The 21,567-nt window shown below is 45.6% G+C and overlaps 1 protein-coding gene across 44 annotated transcripts in view; it reads right to left on the bottom strand.

The window, feature by feature from the left end:
- LOC140484571 (sorbin and SH3 domain-containing protein 1) overlaps positions 1-21,567 on the bottom strand; it is a 408,466-nt gene that overhangs the window by 129,740 nt on the left and 257,159 nt on the right. For all 44 annotated transcript variants that reach the window (XM_072582966.1, XM_072582965.1, XM_072582978.1 and 41 more), the window contains 2 exons: positions 13,882-13,937; positions 3,179-3,247 (listed from right to left, as the gene is read on the bottom strand). In XM_072582966.1, the coding sequence (XP_072439067.1) occupies positions 3,179-3,247; positions 13,882-13,891 (79 nt within the window). In that variant the 5' untranslated portion in view covers positions 13,892-13,937. The remainder of the gene's footprint in view (positions 1-3,178; positions 3,248-13,881; positions 13,938-21,567) is intronic.

Here is a 21,567-nt window from a genome sequence, read left to right as displayed (position 1 = left end):
CCGCCCACCCTTGCCCCCAAATGTGGTATAAGGGAACTTCAAACGGCTCACTGTGGTCAAGCAGAATAACACACAGGGGGTGTGTTACTGCAATTAGAGTGAAAACACAGAATTTCAATCCAACTGTGGGAGTGAAAGGAGGGTTTTCAGATACAAGGGCTGAAGAAACAGTCCACATGAAGGGTGCATTTCTTGAGGGAGAGTCCACTTCCTTGGGAAGGGAGAGAATTTACCATAACACCATAAAGGTGATCTTTCAGCCCATCATGTCTATGCCAGCTCTCCAGACAGTAATCATCTGTCCCATTCCCCAACTCTTTGCCCATAATCCACAGATCTAGAACTGTTGAAAGCTAGTCAGAAAGTGGATGGTGTGGAATCCTGGTACACTGACTAGTCGTCTCATCACTGATCATTGTTTGTTCTCAATATCACTCTATCCACCAAAGGTTCGAATTATGAGGGCTGGATGGCCACTTTCATGCTATTATGAAGAATTCTCTCCAGTCCCAAGGAAGTGGACTCTTGCTCACAGAGGCTCATCAGGGTAAATTTTCAAACCCTTGGAGCTATAGACTCCCATTCAAATCCAGAAAATGAACCCCCTACACAGCGACTCAGCAGGCTGACCTAATCCAACCTCAAATCCGATTCCACCAACTGCATTTAACAGGCCTATGATATGCAGTTTTGATTCTGTATATCACCGACAGAATGGTCAATAATTTGCCAGGAAATTAACACTGCCCAATTCACAATAGACATGTTCACAAATTAGACTCATGGACTAGTTAAAGAATGAAGGATTGGCACGTTAAGCATTCGTGGAACTCTGTACGTGTGATATTTTTAAAAAGGTAGAACAGAAAATACTGGGAACGCAGCACAGTGGCAACAAAAAAAAAATTTAAACTGGTTAACTTCCCAGATCAAACCTTTCCTCAGAACTGAAATAAAGACTCAGATCTTTATTCAAAAGACCTGAGCAAAAATATTTTTTTATTTCAACGTGGGCTTCCTTAAGCTTTTCTTTTGCGAATGTGTACAGAATTGTCACCTTAAATCCGACAGCTTGAGAATGAACCTTCTGCTAACTGTATATCCACCAACCTCATAGGGAACAGGTTCAATGTAGTGCAAAGCTGCAGGTAACCAGGGCCCAAAGGCCCACAAACAGCGAGAGATCAATGGGAGATACACTTTTTGAGTAATAATAGAGCAGATATCCCCCACTCTTCAAATATTGCCACGGAATGTTTTGCCTGCACCCAAGATAGGAGACAGAGCCTTAGCTTAACATCTAAAAGGCTGGACCTATGAGCAGTGTTGCACCCTCTCAGTAGTACACTGGGTTGGCAACCTGTACTATAGAAGTGATCCCACAGATCTACCAGAAATCAGGGTATAACTACTGAGCTAACAGGATAACAGTTTTAGGGAGGAAGTGAGGACTGCAGATGCTGAAGATTAGAGTCGAGTGTGTGGCGCTGGAAAAGCACAGCAGGAGAGTTGACGTTTCAAGCATAAGCTAATCATCAGATTCCTGATGAAGGGCTTATGCCCGAAACGTTGACTCTCCTGCTCCTCGGATGCTGCCTGACCTGCTGTGCTTTGCCAGCACCATATTCTTTGACTCAGGATAACAGCTTCAGTCAGCCTCGAGTTGAAAGGAACAAAATGTAAGCTGGAAGCAATACAACATTCATTTCATCACTGTGAGCAGAAACAAAAACCAGGTGTAAAAAGCTCATTAGAGGTCACCAGCAGGGAATGGGACAGAGAGCTGACAATTAAATCTACCTCATTCTACAGAAAGCAGGGTTGCTGATCCGCATTCTCCTGGTCAATCAGAGTCCTGAACCTTAACTCACAACCAGGACACAGTGGGAGGACGAAAATAGTGCGATCAAAATGGGAATAGGAGGAGAGGATGGCGGATTGAACTGAGTTGTAGTAAGCGATCAAGACTATAACTGTAAACAGAGTGGGATCCCTATCAAATCATTCACCCAAATGGGTTTCAATCTTCCCAAGAGAATGCCAACACCCCAGCTGCCTGACCCAAAATTCCCAGGCCTGCCTATCTGGCCCTGGTCTCCTTTCTTTATTCTTCCATGGGATGTGGGCATTGCTGGCAAGGACAGCATTTGTACCTGATCCCTAATTGCCCTGGGATCGAGTGGTTTGCTGGACCATCTCAGAGAGTGGTTAAGAGTCAACCACATTGTTGTGGGCCTGGAATCACATGACGCAATACTGGCAAAGGACAAAAGACCTCCTTCCCTAAAGATCATTCGCCCTTTAGTCATTTTCAACTTCCTAATTGGATTAAGAATCAAGAGTTCAGAGCTAAAAGAGATAGAGAAAGACGGGGTTAGGTTCCTTTATTTTCATTCATTCTCTGAATGTGGGCATTGCTGAAGAAGCCAGCATTTACAATCCACCCCTACTTGTCCAGAGGTCAGTTAAGAGCCAACCACCTTGCTGTGGGTCTGGAGTCATGTGTAGGCCAGACTGGGCAAGAATAGCAGCTTCCTTCCCTACAGGACATGAGCAAACTAGACAGGTTTTTCCAACAATCAACAGTGGTTTCATGGTCATCATTAGACTCTTACACCCAGATTTTACTTTGCATCGAATTCAAATTCGGCCTCAGTGGGATTCAAACCCTGACCCACTGAGCATTACCTGGATCTCTGGATTAACAGTCTAGCAACAACACCACTAAGTTATTGCCTTTTATTTCTTGGTGGGGAAGAAAGGGTTAAATCCAGGCTGGACATAGGATTCCTGAGCCTCTCCTGCCCCATCCAAAGCGTTGTCCCAAACAGCTACATCTCTGCCCCAGGATGGAACCTCCACCTGGAGATCGCCTGCAACCCCACTGGCAACTGCACAGGTAACTCCTGGGATTTTACATTTCCCTGGGCCTTCCTTCATCAATGACCCACATTGCAAGTTACCCCCAAAGTTACACTGAGTATCAAAAAGGCAAAACAGTCCAGGATGCTGCCTGAGCAGTCAACAGAGTGGGCAAGTTCAGAGCGAAGAGAGCATGAGCTCCCAAATCACAGGCAATCAACAGAACAATTCATTACAGCTTCAGGGAGAAGCGCGGTCTGTAACTCACTGACAGAACATCCCTTTTGAAAAGAAGAAATAGAGAACGCACCAATACCTTGATCATGCTGCTGCTGGTTTGTTGGAAGCCCATTCACAATTGTCTGGGATTCAGTGCCTTCAGCCTCTGTTAAAGGAAAGAGGGAATGAAACAGTAATAGTTAGATCGCCAGGCACCAACTTCATTCAGACTGCAGCAGCAGAGCACCCATGGGAAAGCCAAACATTGAAAGCAATGAGTTGTAGCCACAGGGTGGTTAGCACTAACTCAGTGAACTCAATCCCAACATACAGCCATTTCTTTCCCACCCTTTTCATTTTCTGCTCGTGCCTTACTCTTGGCTCATTTCAACACATTTCCTGCAATGCCTAGTGTCCTACTGAACCAGATATTCCTCACACCTAACTCCAGGAAGTGCATTGGTTGTTCAACTGTAGGTTGAATCATGGTGGAGTCCCTTCCCATTCCTGCTTACCAACAACTCAAGGACATGAGGGAACCGCAGGAGAGGCAGTAATGAAACACAGCTGTCTTCACATCCCCATTCTCTCTGTTGAGGTAATAGACAAAAGAACTGGAGGGGGAAGAGGAGACCCTGAGGCTTGCAGCCAGAGGGAGCCCATTCAGCCCATCGCAATCCATGCGGTCTCTCTGCAGAGAGAGTCCCACTCCCCCAGCTTTTATTCCCGTAACTGAGCAAATTTATTTCCTTTGAGGGTCCATTCAATTTTCACTTCAACGTCATTGATCATCTCTGCTTTCCCTGCCCTCAGAGACACAGAGGGTGGTACATGTATGGAATGAACTGCCTGACGAAGTGGTGGTGATGGTTTTTGGAGGGGGCGCGGGGAGAGCCTGGTCAGCATGGACCCTATGTGCTTGAAGGTAGGCCCTGAAGGAGTATAGTGGAACAGAGACACCTTCAGGTGCACAGTTCTCTGAAAGTGGAGTCACAGGTAGACAGGGCAGTGAACAAGGCTTCTGACACACAGGGTTTGAGTTATCGGGAGAGGTTAGACAAGCCAGGAGCTTTTTTTCTTTAGCGTGTAGGAGGCTGAGGGGGGATCTTATAGAAGTGTATAAAAGATCATGAGAGGCATGGATAGGGTGAGTGCACTCAGTCTTTTTCCCAGGGTTGGGGAATTAAGGACTAGGAGGAATCAGTTTAAGGTTAAAGGGGAAAGAAGAGGGGCAACATTTTTTTAAACCCAGGGGTGGTACACATAATGGAATGAGCTGCCATTAACAATACTTAAAAGGCTTGGACAAATACATGAATAGGAAAGGTTTAGAAGGACTTCAACAGCTTCCTCATTTCCCCTTCCCCCACCTCATCCTAGTTTCAAACTTCCAGCTCACTTACTGTCTCCTTGACTTGTCCGACCTGCCTATCTTCTTTTCCACCTATCCACTCCACCCTCTTCTCTTTGACCTATCACCTTCATCTCCTCCCCCACTCACCCATTGTACTCTATGCTACTCTCTCCCCACCTCCACCCTCCTCTAGCTTATCTCTCCATGCTGCAGGCTCACTGCCTTTATTCCTGATGAAGGGCTTTTGCCCGAAACGTTGATTTCGCTGCTCGTTGGATGCTGCCTGAACTGCTGTGCTCTTCCAGCACCACTAATCCAGTATTTGATTTTCAGCATCTGCAGTCATTGTTTTTACCAAGGTTTAGAAGGATACAGGCCAAGTGCAGGGAAATGGGGTTAGCGTGGATGGACATTTTGGCACGGACCAGTCTGGGCCGAAGTATTGTGCAGTAGGACTCTATGACTGAAGGGGGAATAATGGCAGAGCCATTGAAAAAGGGCAAGGAGCAGAGTTAACTGGATAATCATAGCTACAGTGACTCAAAATAGCCTCTTTTGGTCAAAGCAGCACTCTTTCAAGGGTTATTGAAAACAGCCAGAATAATTGTGATGTGACAGGAACCCCCAAGGGTGAAAGAATCAACATTCAAACCATACTGCTACAGGAAACAAAAAGCCATCCCACAGTTAGAAAATAAATGAATATCAACATGAACGGAACAGATGACAGTAACAGCCCCTCCCCCACCCATTCCAGCTCTATCAATGGTCTATCAACCAACACTTGCCTATTGTAGCTTCTATACAAATACACGCCACAGGTCCACTGCTTAAATGGAAGAGGAGCCAAGCCTATATCTCAAAAATATTTACAACAGCGGCAAAAAAATCCTCCTTGGCCCTTTTAGTGCCCTTCTGCAATATGTGAGAGTAGATCACCTCTCTCAGGCCACGTTAGGGAGTGAGCTGAAAATATGTTGCTGGAAAAGAGCAGCAGGTCAAGCAGCATCCAAGGAACAGGGGAATCGACGTTTCGGGCATAAGCCCTTCTTCAGCCTTTCCTGAAGAAGGGCTTATGCCCGAAACGTTGATTCTCCTGCTCCTCGGTTGCTGCCTGACCTGCTGCGCTTTTCCAGCAACACATTTTTCAGCTCTGATCTCCAGCATCTGCAGTCCTCACTTTCTCCACGTTAGGGAGTGGTCAGTCTGCAAGCCAGCAAGAGCTGAGCTCTGCTGACTGACTGTCGTGGGCCTTCCATGCCCATTGGCAGAGTGGGGAGGAGCCAGGCACCATTGTGAAGTGACTCATCCAGGAGTTATGAATCACAGAGGCCTGAGGCACTCCATCATTGAAGTCACATGGGCGGCCAACTGTAAGAATGAAATAAAGACAGAGCTGCACCGACAGACAAACACAAAGAGCGCAAGAGCGAGTGAGCAAGCAAGAAATAAAAAAATGGAAATAGGCAGAGAGATAGCTGCTGATAAACAGAGATAAATACCAGGTAGGGTATACGGGAGAAGCCTGAATAGTTGAAACTGGGCTGCCACTGCAGGGAGCAACCCACACAACACAAGACTTGGGTTTGGGAGTGGGAAAGGGTAACTGAAATAGAAATGGTGTTCACATCCTGAGATTGTTGAACTCGATGGGGAATCTGAAAGCTGTAAGGTACCTTGGGTGGAAGACCTGGTGTTCCTCCAGCTACCACTGAGCCTCACTGAAGCACTGAAACAGGCCGGATACAGAAACATTGGCAATGGCAATATGAAGGGCGTGTTGACTTGTCAGGCAACAGGGGACAGACAGCAGCATCAAGACCACATGCTGATCAGCCATGATTGTACTGAATAGCAGAGCAGGTTCGAGAGGCCAAGTGGCCTGATTAAAGTCCCACCTCCTATTTCTTTGTCAGATAGTCATAAATGCATTAGAAATGCCCAGAAATGAAAAGGTCCTTTCATTTGGAGTTGAGTATTCATTTTCATCCAACAAGGTCCCCACATTCAACATTCTGTTGATAACAGCATGTGTTACATAGGAGAAGGAAGTGGATGCCATTCAGCCCCTCGCACCATTTGATAAGGTATTGGCTGATCTGACTGCGACCTTACACCACTTTCTTGTCCAAGCATGTACCCTTTGACTTCTGTGTCACTCAAGAACGTATGCAACGCTGCCTAAAATGACCCAGCGTTCACGCTCTCCAGGGAAGAGAATTCCACAGTCCATGAGCATCCAATAGTAAACATTTCTCCTCGTTTCTGCCTTAATTTGAGACTGTTTAATTATTAAACCATGCCCCTTGTCTATTCTCTCCCAGTCCGCTGTCAGGCAAAGTATTAAATGCCTTATGTCTACATACAATGCACCAACTGCCTTCCCCTCATCAATCTTCTTCATTACCTCTACAAAAATCTCCAGCAAGTCAGTAGTTACATTTCAAGGAGGATAGGAAGCCGAAGTGTTTGAAGTTAAAAATCACACAACACCAGGTTATAGTCCAACAGGTTTAACTGGAAGCACTAGCTTTCGGAGCGCCGCTCCTTCATCAGTGGAAGTGTTTGAACAACAGCTGGAGTTTTATTACATGATATGTTAATCTACCAGGCAGCAATGGAAGACTGAGCTATTTCCCTCCAAAAGGGCTGATGATGTCATCACGATGCCACGTGATTGAGCTCTTAAAGTAAAAATCCAACATGCTTAACACAGGAAGTCCTTGAGTTATGTTCGAGAGTCCGTTTGCAAGACAAGTTGGAACACAATGCAGAACAATGGAAAGCCGCTGATCGTAAGTACAAGAAATGTTCATATTTCAGTTTTTTAAAAAAAACTACTGACTGGTCTGTAACCAATCGGATTTTTTTTTTTTAAAAAGCCAACGGCATAATGTCTCCAAATCTCCAGCTTTTCAGCACCTGCCTCGAGTGAAGGGAAATTTACAGCCCAGGGCCCTGGCAACTTCCATTCACATTTCCTTCAAAATCCTTGGATGCATCTCATTCCATCTCAGTTCCTTGTCATCCGAAAGTCGACCCAACACTTCCTCCTTCTCAACTTTGAACTCTTCTAGTGACAAGCGTTTCTATGTATTAGTAGGAACATTTACCTCTTTAGTAAAGAAAATGGCAAGCATTCACGTAATAACTCAGCACAGCCCTGCTTCCATGATTAAATAACCTTTTTGTCCCTAATTGGCCCTATTCTTCCTTTACCACCCTTTTACTGTTTATATTTTTCCACAAGACTTTGGGCCTCTCCTTTATGCGGGCCACCAGTTAATTCTTACAATTCCTCTGCTTTTCTCATTTGGTCTCTCACTTCCCCTCTGCAACCTCTGTATTCTTCAATTGTACTTTCTCCCCGGTACTTGCCATAGACAATATTTGTTTCCTCATCGTAACTTCGCTCCTCATTCATCCAGGGACCTCTCAATTTGTCGGCCCTCACATTTTGCTTTTGCAGGAATACACTGTGAATGTGCCTAAATCGGCTGTGTTTTGAAGGTAACCCTCAGTTCGGTTAGATTTTTCTGATCGCCTCTCACTCTTGTCCATCCGGTCAGCTTCCTTCATTGAAGTTGGCTCTTCAACTGTTAAGTGATTCTTACTCAGAATTGTTACCCTGAACCTTATACCACAATCACTCTCAAAATGTTTCCCCGCTGACACTAGAGCCAATTGGCTCACCTGACTCCCAACAACTCGGTTTGATAGCCTATCCGTCTTGCTGGATTGAATGCTGTGGGGAATATTTCTGAACACAACCCAGCAATGTTTCTCCCTCTCTGCACTTTATGCCACCACTGTCTGTTTATAATTGGGTAATTAATGTCCCTCGTTATAACGACCAAGAAAACTATCCCTAACCCTTTGTTCCTCCATGCCCTGATAAGTGGCTATTTGCTTCCCTGTGGGAATTTTTAAAAAACGTCTTTGCAAAATCGTACCTCTGCTACAAGTGTGTTTTTTTTTAATGGGAGCACCTCAATTTGGGAGCATGAACACGGAATGCAGTGTGACTAGAAGGTGGAGATACCCTCTGGGCACAATGAGCCACCCTGCTCCACTCACAGGACGGAGACTAGAATTGAGACTTTTCAGTGCAATAGCCAGATACAATCCTATTAAATTAGAAAGGGAACAAAGCATAAGCAGTGAATGAGCCAGGAGTGAAAGACAGAATTCAGAATGTGTATGACACCCTGGAGTTGAGGAATGTCACTGTTTGGCTAAAGGGAGATTACTGGGATGCAGTGGGTTAACGTCAGGAATGGTGTTGAACTGAGAACACTGGAGCACAGGAACCCAACACAGTCGTGACCACAAGACTCTGCGACAAGTGAGATAACATAGGATTGATTAAAGCAAGTAGAATAACAATTGGCCTCAACTTTGTGGAGGACACTAGGTTGGCCAAGAAGCAAGGTGTGGTGTTTGTTGCAAAGACAAAAACAAAGGCTTCAGGCTTCCTATTGTTTGAGCTGCACTCCCAGCATGCAGTCCCAGTGGGTAGTATGAGTACTGATCACAGAATCAGTCCGGTAGCATTATTGTGTTGGAGATGAAAGTCTGGCAGCAGATCCTCAGATTTACAATCAAACAATAAAAACACAGTGCTGGAGAGAGGGACAGTGCTTGTTGGCCTGTCCAACTTGGAGCCAATTCAAAAGGGCTGTCCCTGCTCTCACACAAACCTTCCATTCCAAGGCAGGGGGAGAGGAAGGGGGTGGCAGACAGATAGTTTGGGGTATATCACATGTCATCAACTGTGAGACAGACTGAACACAGCAAATGTATAGAGAGTGCAGAACAAGATCACATTAGCCTGAAGCAAATAGAGTCAGAGAATCATAGATATGTACAGCACGGAAACAGATCTTTCAGTCTAACATGCCAACCAGACATTCCAACCCAATCTAGTCCCACCTGCCAGCACCTGGTTCATATCCCTCTTAACCCTTCTTATTCATACACCCCTCCAAATGTCTTTTAAATGCTGCAATTGTACTAGCTTCCACCACTTCCTCTGGCAGCTCATTCCATGCACGCACCACCCTCTATGAACCTTCACTCCAAGGTCTCTTGGTTCAGCAACACTCCCTAGGATCTTACTATTAATTGTATAAGTCCTGCTAAGATTTGCTTTCCCAAAATGTAGCACCTTGCATTTATCTAAATTAAACTCCATTTGGCACTCAAATTACCTTGTCTTGAAGCGCAGAGACATCCACTAGCATCCACTCCCTGCACCACTGACTCTCAGTAGCAGCGGTGGGTACCATCTATAAGATGCACTGTAGAAATTTACCAAATATCCTCAGGCAGCACCTTCCGAACCCACAACCACTTCCATCTAGAAGGACAAAGGCAACAGATACATGGAATTGCCATCACTTGCAGGTTCCCCTCCAAGCCACTCACCATCCTGCCCTTGGAAATATAATCACCATTCCTTCAGTCACTGGGTCAAATTCCTGGGAATTCCCTCCCAGGAAGAAATTGTGCTCAAAACATCGACTCTACTGCTCCTCGGGTGCTGCCTGACTGGTTGTGCTTTTCCATGCGCCACATCTTTTGGTCTCTGACTCTCCAGCATCTGCAGTCCTCACTTTCTCCAACTCACAGGAGGTGGACTACAGTCGTTCAAGAAGACAGCTAACCCCCACCTTCTCCAGAGCGACCTTGAATGGGCAATAAATGTTTGCCAGCCAGTGACACCCACATCCCACTAATGAACAAAATAAAAACCATCACTGACAAGTTATCATTTTCAGTCACTTAATGCATTTCTGATACCCCACGTTCTGTTACAGGAGTTGACCAGCTTTCCTTACCCCTATTGTTCAGGGCCCGCCATTCCTTTCCACTTCGTAGCCAAGCACTGAAGCTACATATGAGATCCCCTTAATAAAAGCCTACCTGGATCTTATTCCCATCTCCACCAGGATTAATGACAGGGGTTAAATCCACACCTTACTTTGAAAGGCCATCCGAATAACACAATGTAATAGAAGAAGCTGGAGGAGGCCATTTGACCCTTCAGGTCTGTCCCTGCCATTCACGGTTGATTTGTTTCAGGCCTCAACTATTCTTCCATGCCAGCTCCTCATAGCTGTCAACACCTTGATATTTCAAAACTCCATCAACCTCTTCAAAAACTTCCAGTGATGTCATCCCCTCACCACCCCCCCACAACTTTCTGCAGTAAAGAAATTCCAGTCATTCACAACCTTCTGGGAGAATTTTCATCACATCCCAGTTTTAAGAGCGTTCCCCTTATTCTGTAACTTTGTTCCCTCTTATGAGATTTCCATACTAACAGAAACATCTCAACATCCATCCCATCAAAGCCCCTCTGAATATTGTATGTTCCAATAAAAATCACCCCTCATTCTCCTAGACTCTAATGATTAAAGGCCCAACTTGTATAGCCATCTTGACAAGTCAACTCCATCTTGCCAAGGATAAGAGGTTCCTGAGTTAAGGAGAGAAAGTATATAGGGTAAAAGCAGGTAGGGAAAGAGTTAAGTTTCGAGTTTTGTGAAACAAGAGGTTCAGCTGAGCATGACTAAAATCAGATAAAAACTTGCAGTTAACGATGGGGTGCTGGAGGCAAGGGTAATGGGTTAACAAGGTGAAAAATCAGTCATTATGTAGAGCCATTTAACAATATTGGAAGCATTCAGTATGTAACGTCAGTTTAACAAGGTGAAAAGTGTACATTTTATGAAGCCAGTTAAAGTTAAGAACATGGTGTAACAGCATATGGCTTAATCTTTACTGTTGATGCTGTTAGTTGTAACGGTCACCCAATCAATATGTATGTTGCCTTATCTGGATGCTCCTCCTTGTAAAATGACTATATAATTCATTAAGAAACTGCTGTTCCGGAATAGAGATGAAGGAGGTAAACTAAATTGTGTCCTTTGCTTGACCTGGGGGCGGGGTGGGGGGGGAGGGGGGGGGTGTTAAGGAAGGGTTCCTGGCTCCATGAAGAAGAAACCTCCTCTTACCAAAATCAGAACAAAACATGCCAGTTGCATTTTTAAGGAATCACCACCTTAAGTGTTAGCAGAGAAGTAATGGAGTGAGAATGTTGTATAAAAGGTAGCACTCCATTGGAGGCCCGAGAGCTGAATGGTTGATTAGGGGTGGAGGAGGGTGTTGGTGGATAGGGGACAAATTTTAAAATGGAAGAGAAAGATGTTTGTTGATGTTCTGCCCTCTGGCCGTCCTGTACTGAACAAGGCTCAATGCAGCTGATACATGCCAACAGGCATTATCTACCAGCCAGAAAAGAAACGGATTTGTGAAGGGTAGGTCTTGCCTTACAAGTCTTATTGAATTCTTCAAGGAGGTGACCAAGCATGTGGATGAGGGTAGAGCAGTGGATGTAGTGTACATGGATTTTAGTAAGGCATTTGATAAGGTTCCCCATGGTAGGCTTATGCGGAAAGTCAGGAGGCATGGGATAGAGGGAAATTTGGCCAATTGGATAGAAAACTGGCTAACCGGTCGAAGTCAGAGAGTGGTGGTAGATGGTAAATATTCAGCATGGAGTCCAGTTACAAGTGGAGTTCCGCAGGGATCAGTTCTGGGTCCTCTGCTGTTTGTAATTTTTATTAATGACTTAGAGGAGGGAGTCGAAGGGTGGGTCAGTAAATTTGCAGATGATACAAAGATAGGTGGAGTTGTGGACAGTGAGGAGGGCTGTTGTCGGCTGCAGAGGGACTTAGATATGATGCAGAGCTGGGCTGAGGAGTGGCAGATGGAGTTCAACCCTGCCAAGTGTGAGGTTGTCCATTTTGGAAGAACAAATAAGAATGCGGAATACAGGGTTAATGGTAGGGTTCTTGGTCAGGTGGAGGAACAGAGGGATCTTGGGGTCTATGTACATAGATCTTTGAAGGTTGCCACTCAGGTGGATAGAGTTTGTAAGAAGGCCTATGGAGTATTATCGTTCATTAGCAGAGGGATTGAATTCAAGAGTCGTGAGGTGATGTTGCAGCTGTACAGGACTTTGGTTAGGCCACATTTGGAGTACTGTGTGCAGTTCTGGTCGCCTCACTTTAGGAAAGATGTGGAAGCTTTGGAGAGGGTGCAGAGAAGATTTACCAGGATGTTGCCTGGAATGGAGAGTAGGTCGTACGAGGATAGGTTGAGAGTTCTCGGCCTTTTCTCGTTGGAACGGCGAAGGATGAGGGGTGACTTGATAGAGGTTTATAAGATGATCAGAGGAATAGATAGAGTAGACAGTCAGAAACTTTTTCCCCAGGTACAACAGAGTGTTACAAGGGGACATAAATTTAAGGTGAAGGGTGGAAGGTATAGGGGAGATGTCAGGGGTGGGTTCTTTACCCAGAGAGTGGTGGGGGCATGGAATGCGCTGCCCGAGGGAGTGGTAGAGTCAGATTCATTGGCGACCTTTAAGTGGCATTTGGATAGGTACATGGATGGGTGCTTAATCTAGGATAGAAGTGCGGCACAACATCGTGGGCCGAAGGGCCTGTTCTGTGCTGTATTGTTCTATGTTCTATGTTCTATGTTCTATGTTCTATGTTCTATGTTCTATGTTCTATGTTCTAAACAGGTATGTAGTAGGGAACAACAGGACTTCGACAAATCAGGCCCTAAATCACCAGAGAAGGAGGGAGGAAGAGAAGAGAAATCAAACAGGTTGTGCATGTTATGTACAAGCAACTCAATCAATGCCTTGGTCAAAGCTGAGGGATATTGCAACATGTTAATGCAGCACACTATGTCCCAAACCAGTGTCACTCTGTTCGTGCTCGTTGCTCATTTACTCTACATCCACGATCAGCAATATCAGCATTTTGTTAAGGACATCCCAGGATCGAAATGCAGGGGACAATCACTGATAAATGAAGGATTGGGTGTTGGGGGTAATGTACTCTCATGCTTCTAAAGGCTTAACAAGCCATACACTGTGTGTCTTAGTGATGCACACTTGAGCAAGGGCACAGATTTGCTCCCTAGTGTGTACCAAGAACCACTTCACTGGATTAATACTTGGATTGCTCACATAGTTTCCACGTTACAAATGTTAAGGAGCCTCAGTACTATTCCAAAAGACTGCTGCTGCAAAGTGTGTCAGAATGGATAGTGCAGGAAAATACGATCTCCTGGCAGTGACGCCTTCCATTGCTCAATAGCCTTTTGCACTCAGAGATGACTTCCAATACATCTGTCAATACATGGCATAACGGCCAGCCAAAGTTTACTTAACAAACTGCCAAAAGCTGGTTTTGTTGATAGAAAGTTACTACTTCAGACCAAACTCCACAAAAGCCGTGTAAGCCTGAAAGTGTGCTTTTAACACATTCCATTTTTCATTGCACAAAAATGACCAGCCCCCTTGGCAGGGAGGGGGCTGGGTCAGGAATTCTGATTAATGAGCAGCTCGTTAGCTGTGTGCCTACCTGAACTCATGGCGATGTCTGAACCTGCCTTGTGCACCTCAAGATTCTCGTCGTCCCTGGAACAGAAAGAAAGGCAAAGTCAGTCCCAACCCACCTACCAACACATGCTCATTGCCATTCAGTTCACTGGAATGCTTAAGAGTGGTCACTGTTACAATGAATGGAACAAATTGGTACACAGCAGGATCCCACACAGAAATGAGCTCAAGAACCATTTTGCTAATTTAGTCAGGACATGGTGGAAAGTTTCCTCTACTATCTCTACTTCAATCATTTAGAAATATTTTAAAAAGTAGACAAAAACCAGTTGGAGATCTCATCCCATCTCACTTGTTCAATAATGCACTTAAACATCAGCTTAGAATAAATGTTTCAGTCACACAGATGTACTTGAAACAACAAGCTTGTCATGGGGGTGAGCGCGCAACCCACTGAAGTATCACATGAAGCTCGCCATCAAATTCACAAAAAGAAGAGGGTCAGTACACACAGGGCTCTCTGCAATTGGAGTTGCTCATCCAGAATTAGCAATGGCACCACAACCCATGGGGAAGCAAATTCACCAAATGCCTGAAAGTTGTTACACAAGGATGATTTAGGAAAAGGCCAACTAAGGGAATGGCAAAGCAAGGAAGACAAGGGATTGATGACTCAATTCTTTCCAGAGAGTTAGCATGGCCACAAATGGGCCGACTGGAACTCTGTGCTGGAAGATTCTACTATTCTGGAAACTACGCAGGCCATGCTTTTATATCCTCATGCAGATGGGGAACTCAATAAAAATTATACTTTGCTGTGAAAAGTGATCTTTGACTCTGGTTGAAGAGCAGAGGGGCCACCATCTGAGGACTGAAATACGTAACAGATGCCCTTTCATTTTATTCTCTCTCTCTCTCTCTCTGCGATGAGCTCTCAACAGATGCCACGTCCGGATCAAGTATCACTCCGGAACTGACTTTAAAACCAAACTGCAAATCTCATTGGCTCCAATATGTCTGCAGGTCAACATGTCTTTGGGTAAACAGCTGTGGGCAAAGATTGTCACTCAAACAGCCTACGAGTTGGCCACCCAGACTGGTCACAACCAAAGAGCTTCCCAGTGCGGAATCAGAGGAAAACCCAATTCAGATTTCCAGAATCTGGGTGACGTGGAGGAAGCAATTCAGCCCTTCTGGGATATTTGAATTAGATATGACTGATCTGCATCTGAACTCTATTATCCACGCTCCTCATAGTATTTATATTATATATCTACCACATGTAAAGGTAGACATTACTAGAGGATACTCCAGACTGCTGTGATTCGGTCTGAAGAAATGCTTAGCTATAAGCTTATGTCCCCATGTTCAGGTGGCACACTAGCAAGCACTGCTGCCTTACAGCACCAGGGATCTGGGTTCGATTCCAGCCTCTGGGGCTGTATGGAATTTGCATGTTCTTCCTACGTTTCTGTGGTGTTCCAGTTTCCTCCCAAAGATGTGCAGGTTAGGTGGACTGACCATGATAAAGTGCCCATTGTGTCCAGGGATGTGTAGGCTAGGTAGGTTAGCTATGGAAAATGCAGGATTACAGGCACGGAGGACTGGGTGCGATGCTCTTCAGAGAATTTGTATGAATTCAGTAGACTGCTTCCACACTGTAGGGATTCTGTTCTGGGCTTGTTGTATCAGTAGAATGTGTAAGTCTAGTCACACTATCAAAAACTTTTAAATCATCTTAAACACTCAATTTAATCACTCATTAATCTATAATGCTCAAGCACACATTAAATCTACACAGTAGAGACTCTTACTTGAACCCTTTCACCCCAGCATCATACTGATCATTACTCCAGTCCCTAGAAGGCTAAAATACCATTGCTAAGGAGTGCTGTCCAGAACTGAACGCAGAGTCAGAGAGGCAGTTTAACCAGATCTGTCGTGTTACAACGGAGATAAAAAAAAAGGATTCTCATCTTTCAACCTTCAGCTGATTTTAATATAAGAGACCTCTCATGGGCTAAACTATATTTTTAATAAGGAAGAAACATAAAACTCAAATGATTATAGTGGTCGCGTGACCACAAATCTATATTCCCTCTGTTTGATCCCATCGGACCTCCAGGCTTCAGAGGTCAATGTGGCCAAACCTCAGTCAGCAAGTAAAGACCCTCTATACAACTGTGCAGTGGCAAGCTTCATAAAACCAATATGAAGTAAATGGAAGATCTAAACTGAAATTATTACTTATATCCAAAACCATCAGTGCTATTCAACATGCACCTAGAAACTTAAATCTATATCTCTTGCTTCACTTCACGCTTGCATGATAATATCACATTTTGGGTCAGGAAAAGCTTACCTGAAGCTCGCCAGCTTCAAAAGACAATGAAGTCAGACTCGGGAATACACAATGAGCAGCTACTTGGTAAATCAGAGGGGGAGAAAAATGAATCCATCACAACAAGAGTTAACGTCTCTCTCCTGTTTTTCTCAGCCTTACCCAAGACAAGACCCAATGCAAAAGAAACAAAAAACGGGAAAACTGCCACTCAACTCAGAGAGATCAATAAATTTCAGCCATAGACAGTACCCCCAAGTGAGGGTCAGCGGTCCCAGCGAGGGTGAGGGGCCCGTGGACAGCGTCCCCAGTGAGAGTGGGAGGGCCCGTGGACAGTGCTCCCAGTGAGGGTGGGAGTGGGGGGCCCGTGGACAGTGCTCCCAGTGAGGGTGGGGGGGCCCGTGGACAGTGCTCCCAGTGAGGGTGGGGGGGCCCGTGGACAGTGCTCCCAGTGAGGGTGGGGGGGGCCCGTGGACAGTGCTCCCAGTGAGGGTGGGGGGGTCCGTGGACAGTGCTCCCAGCGAGGGTGGGGGGGCCCGTGGACAGTGCTCCCAGCGAGGGTGGGGGGGCCCGTGGACAGTGCTCCCAGTGAGGGTGGGGGGCCCGTGGACAGTGCTCCCAGTGAGGGTGGGGGGGCCCGTGGACAGTGCTCCCAGTGAGGGTGGGGGGGCCCGTGGACAGTGCTCCCAGTGAGGGTGGGGGGCCCGTGGACAGTGCTCCCAGTGAGGGTGGGGGTGGGGGGCCTGTGGACAGTGCTCCCAGTGAGGGTGGGGGGGCCCGTGGACAGTGCTCCCAGTGAGGGTGGGGGTGGGGGGCCGGTGGACAGTGCTCCCAGTGAGGGTGGGGGGCCCGTGGACAGTGCTCCCAGTGAGGGTGGGGGGGCCCGTGGACAGTGCTCCCAGTGAGGGTGGGGGGCCCGTGGACAGTGCTCCCAGTGAGGGTGGGGGTGGGGGGCCCGTGGACAGTGCTCCCAGTGAGGGTGGGGGGCCCGTGGACAGTGCTCCCAGTGAATGTCAAAGCCTTTCAGACATGAAATAGGGAATCTTAATAAAACATCAGAAGACAGGAAAAAGATACACAAAATGCTACAACACAACTGGTGGAACATTTTAGCTGACTTATTTTACCATCACTCAAAGCTCGCATAAAGGTTCCAGTTCAGTTTCTGTTGGTGAATATAAGCACACTCAACACGCACATCTTCCAGTGCATCATGCAATTGCTAACAGTGCCATAAAAGGTGTGGAAAAAATAGCTGAGAGTTTAAATTGCATGAGCAAACAAAGGTTCTGCGGAGATTGTAGATAAATTGGCTTTACAAAGTGCAGCACCCCAGTCGTTTGACTGAGTCCAAGTGTTCCAGGATTCTCTGGAATGTACAATGAGTCACCAGTGACATCATTTCATCAATATACTCCAAGCTAATCCAGTTTTCATTGCTCGATTTGGTCATGGAATATTCTAGCAATATAGCAGTAAAGTCATGAGATGTTACTTCAGAGGCAAAAAAGGAGGAATCTTAAACATCTCCCAGCAGCCAAAGATGTTTCTTAAACTGAGATACAAGAACTTTCTTTGATATAGACAGTGAGCGAATTAGACCAAATCTCAATCTAATTCCTGTGATTCACCAAACAGCTCAGTTCAATTCAGTGTTGATCTGGATGCACTGTTACCCATCACAATAGTTCTCGGTGATGGGGTGTAGCGTATACCCAGGAAACTAGGAAGCACTTTAAAGAACAGTTAGTAAATCAAACTCAGCAGAGTACAATGTGACATCTATCTAGACTGAAGGGGAATGAGCCCGTCATGAAATACTAAGCTTTCAAGTTACTGGAACAGAGCCAGAACTGTAGCAAACATCAAGAGTTTCTCCTCTTTTCTCCAAATATACTGTGCTGTGTAGACTGAGTTATCTTCATCCAGATTCCTGCACTATTCTGACATAGTTTATACAGTTTTCAGTGACAGCTAAAGCTCCCACACTTCAAGGGAGCTGACTCACCCTCAGTCAGTCAACACAGAATTCACAAAGACCCCCTTCTGCTCGGAGACCCATCTTCTACAGTTCACAGAAACATAAAACAGTAAGTAGAAAAATAAAACTGACCAACAACATTTTAGCCATTGCATCTGCTTTGTTGTGGGCTAAGATTATGATTGTAATCTTAACTGTCGTCTTATCTGTCTCCCAATAAGTCTGACTCTACCTATCAAAAATTTACCTAACTTGGCCTTTGAACATCAGAATCTGCCTCCACTGCTTTGAGGAAGAGGAGAATTCCTAAGCCTCATGAGCCTCCAAAAAAAAAAAAAAAATGAATTCTCCTGATCTACAACGTAAAAGGGAGACATCTGGGGGGGGGGGGAGATACCATGACACAGTGATATCGTCACCAAGGTAATTTTCTGAGGATGTGGGATCAAGCTGGTGGCACTCTGGAATTAAATCCCATCTCCTTCTCCAATGTTCTTTAGGAAAGGGAATCTGCCATCCTTACCTGGTCTGGTCTACTCCGACATGTGACTCCAGACCCCGAGCAATACAATTGGCTCTTAACTGCCTCTCCCTCAGAAATGGACCACCAAGTAACTGAACTGAAATTAGAGGTGGACAACAGAGCCACCCACATCCCATTACTGAATAAAAACAAAATTTGACTTTTAACCCTGTCAAGCCCTCTCAGAAACGTACATACTAGGGGGAGGCAATGGCTTAGTGGTATTATCATTACCCGAATCCCTGGACTAACCTTCTAATGTTCTGGGGATCCAGATTCAAATGCTGCCACAACAGATGATTGAATTTGAATTCAATAAAAATTTGGGATTAAGAGTCTAATGATGACCATGAATCCTTTGCTGATTGTCTGGAAGAACCCACTGGTGTCCTTTGTGGAAGGCAATTGCTGTCCATGCCTGGTCTGATCTACATTGGGCCTCCATACCCACAGCAATGTGGTTGACTGTAATTGCCCTCTGGACAATTAGGGATGGGAAATAATTGCTGTGTTCTAACCAGCAACACCCTCATCCTGTGAATGAATAACAAAAATTCACTTCTCATTCTGCTAAACTCCAACAGATGCAAACAGGTCTTTCCTCATCAGATTAAGCCCTTGATCCCAGGAATCATTCCTTCTCCAAGCTGTATCTAACATAATTATATATTTGTTTTCAACTCAGGAGTCTGAAATTATATATACAGTATTCCAGATATGATCTCAAAAACTGCAATTAAACTTCCAACGGTCTCTCTCGCTCCCCTCGGAACACAGCAGGCCCCCTCATACACCCCTAGCCAAGGCTGAGGGAGAAGGAAAGCTGCAGTGCTCTGACTGAGCGCTGAGTGACAATAAACAGTTTGTGACAGAAATAGGAATCATTTCCTAATAACGAGCCAAGTGTCAGTACCAAGCTTGTCAGCAGACGTACAGCAGGCAATCAGCACATCCAGAAATAGAGACTCACATTCTCCACATACCACAGCTCAGGAATGAAAACAAGGGGGTCAATTACCCCAGACAGGCTCCTTGTCAGTCCTTCACTTGGACCAGTTTGAATCATGGAACAAAAAATAAAACCAGCTCAGCCACGGTCCCAAGTCCGCCTAAGCCCCATCACAGACTGTGTTCCACCCACCACTTCTTCTGATGGAAAATTCTGGATTCACGCTTCTTGACCTTCAAACAGCAGTAAATAGTAAATCAGATCCTGTGGTTCCACCGAGCATAAGCCACCTAAACCTGAGCTCCACAGGGAATAGTTTTATTCCCTGCCCTCCAGCCCTGCGCCAGGGCCATTGAGTTTTGTGGACATTGTGGATAGACAGGAATTGGCATTGACTCAATGGATCCACATTCACCACCTCACTCCTGTGGTGTTTCCTCAGGAGTCTAAGCAGAAGCTTTAGCACACCACTCTCTTCCTTGCACCTCTCCCCCCTACTACCCACCCACAGCCATACACAGCATATCCTCCGCATGTACCTATACGCATTATCCTGAACAAACGCCTGGAAGTGTTAAAACTACAAAAAGGAAGTTTAAAATTTTCGACTCTCATCTGCACCACATATAAGCCACCCAACCAGTGGGATTATACAGCTGAATAAGTTTCCGAAACAATGGTTAATAATGGAAAGCTGCTGCTCCAGTACAGATTTCTTGGAGAGATGAGAAAGCAAATGAACTCACATTTGTACACAGCATCCTTTAAGACACCTATTGTAACTCTAGGAAAACTGTTCCCTAACAGCATTGTGGGGGACCCTTACAACATCTTCTCAAGGACAATAAATGCTGATGTACCCAGTAATGCTGACACCCCCAGAACAAATAAAAACCAATACCTTCCCAGCTGGAACTTTGATTTACTTGCACATTTTCATAGCTCAGGACAATCCTGAAGCACTTTACTGCCAACAGGCTTTTTGAGGCCTAGTTGCTTTTGCAATGCAAGCAACTTGGCAGCAACTTTGGACACAAGATCCCATTGGCAGACCAATTTGTGCACCTTATGATCCCAATAAGCCACAGTGAAACAACAGGAGCAGTGAAAAGCATCCCACTGCCGTTATTCGAACAGTGCCGTGGGGGATCTCTGCCAGATTCAGGCCCGGCTTAAGGAGGAACGTCTTCTCCCAAACTTTTGTGCATCTGAAGAATTCCCTGCCCACTGAAGCAGTTGAGGCTAGTTCATTCCATGCTTTTAAGGCAAAGATAGATAGAGTTTTGAACAGTAAAAGAATTCCAGGTTATGGTGAGTGGGCTGGTGGTCGAGCTCATTCCACAAAAACATCAGCCGTGATCTGATTGAATGGCAGAGCAGGCTCGAGTGGCCAGATGGCCTACTCCTGCTCCTATTGCTTATTGACCCAGGGGGCTAGTTGGAACAGAGCAAAGGACAAGGGTCCGAACTTGGGCCTTCACACAGAGGTTTGTCCAGCTTTCATCCCTGGTTCGTTGTCTCAGTATTTCAACGACTGCATAAAATCAACAATGAACTGAAGTGCACAGATCAAATGAGTGTGAAGACCTGGTTGTACAACACCACCAGCCACCCTGGCAGAAGTAGATATCTTCTAGGGCCTTACTTCAGGTTCCACTGGAAACACCATTCCAGTCCCACTACCATATGGTGCCATTAAGGCAGGGACAGGGCAGGGTGAGCATTACGCAGGGCTGTGACCTATACCATGAGGGCACAGGCTTCACCAGTGGAGGGTGGCCTCTTGTTGTGAGGTTCTGGAGACTACCAGCTCCCATCCTGATCTACTGCTGGTCTGTTAGCTCAGTTGGATGGATAGCTGGTTTGTGATGCAGAGTGATATAGAACATAGAAAAATACAGCGCAGTACAGGCC

Source organism: Chiloscyllium punctatum, chromosome 13, assembly GCF_047496795.1.
Source record: "Chiloscyllium punctatum isolate Juve2018m chromosome 13, sChiPun1.3, whole genome shotgun sequence".
Taxonomy (NCBI): domain Eukaryota; kingdom Metazoa; phylum Chordata; class Chondrichthyes; order Orectolobiformes; family Hemiscylliidae; genus Chiloscyllium; species Chiloscyllium punctatum.
This window is presented reverse-complemented; position numbering and strand designations above follow the sequence as displayed.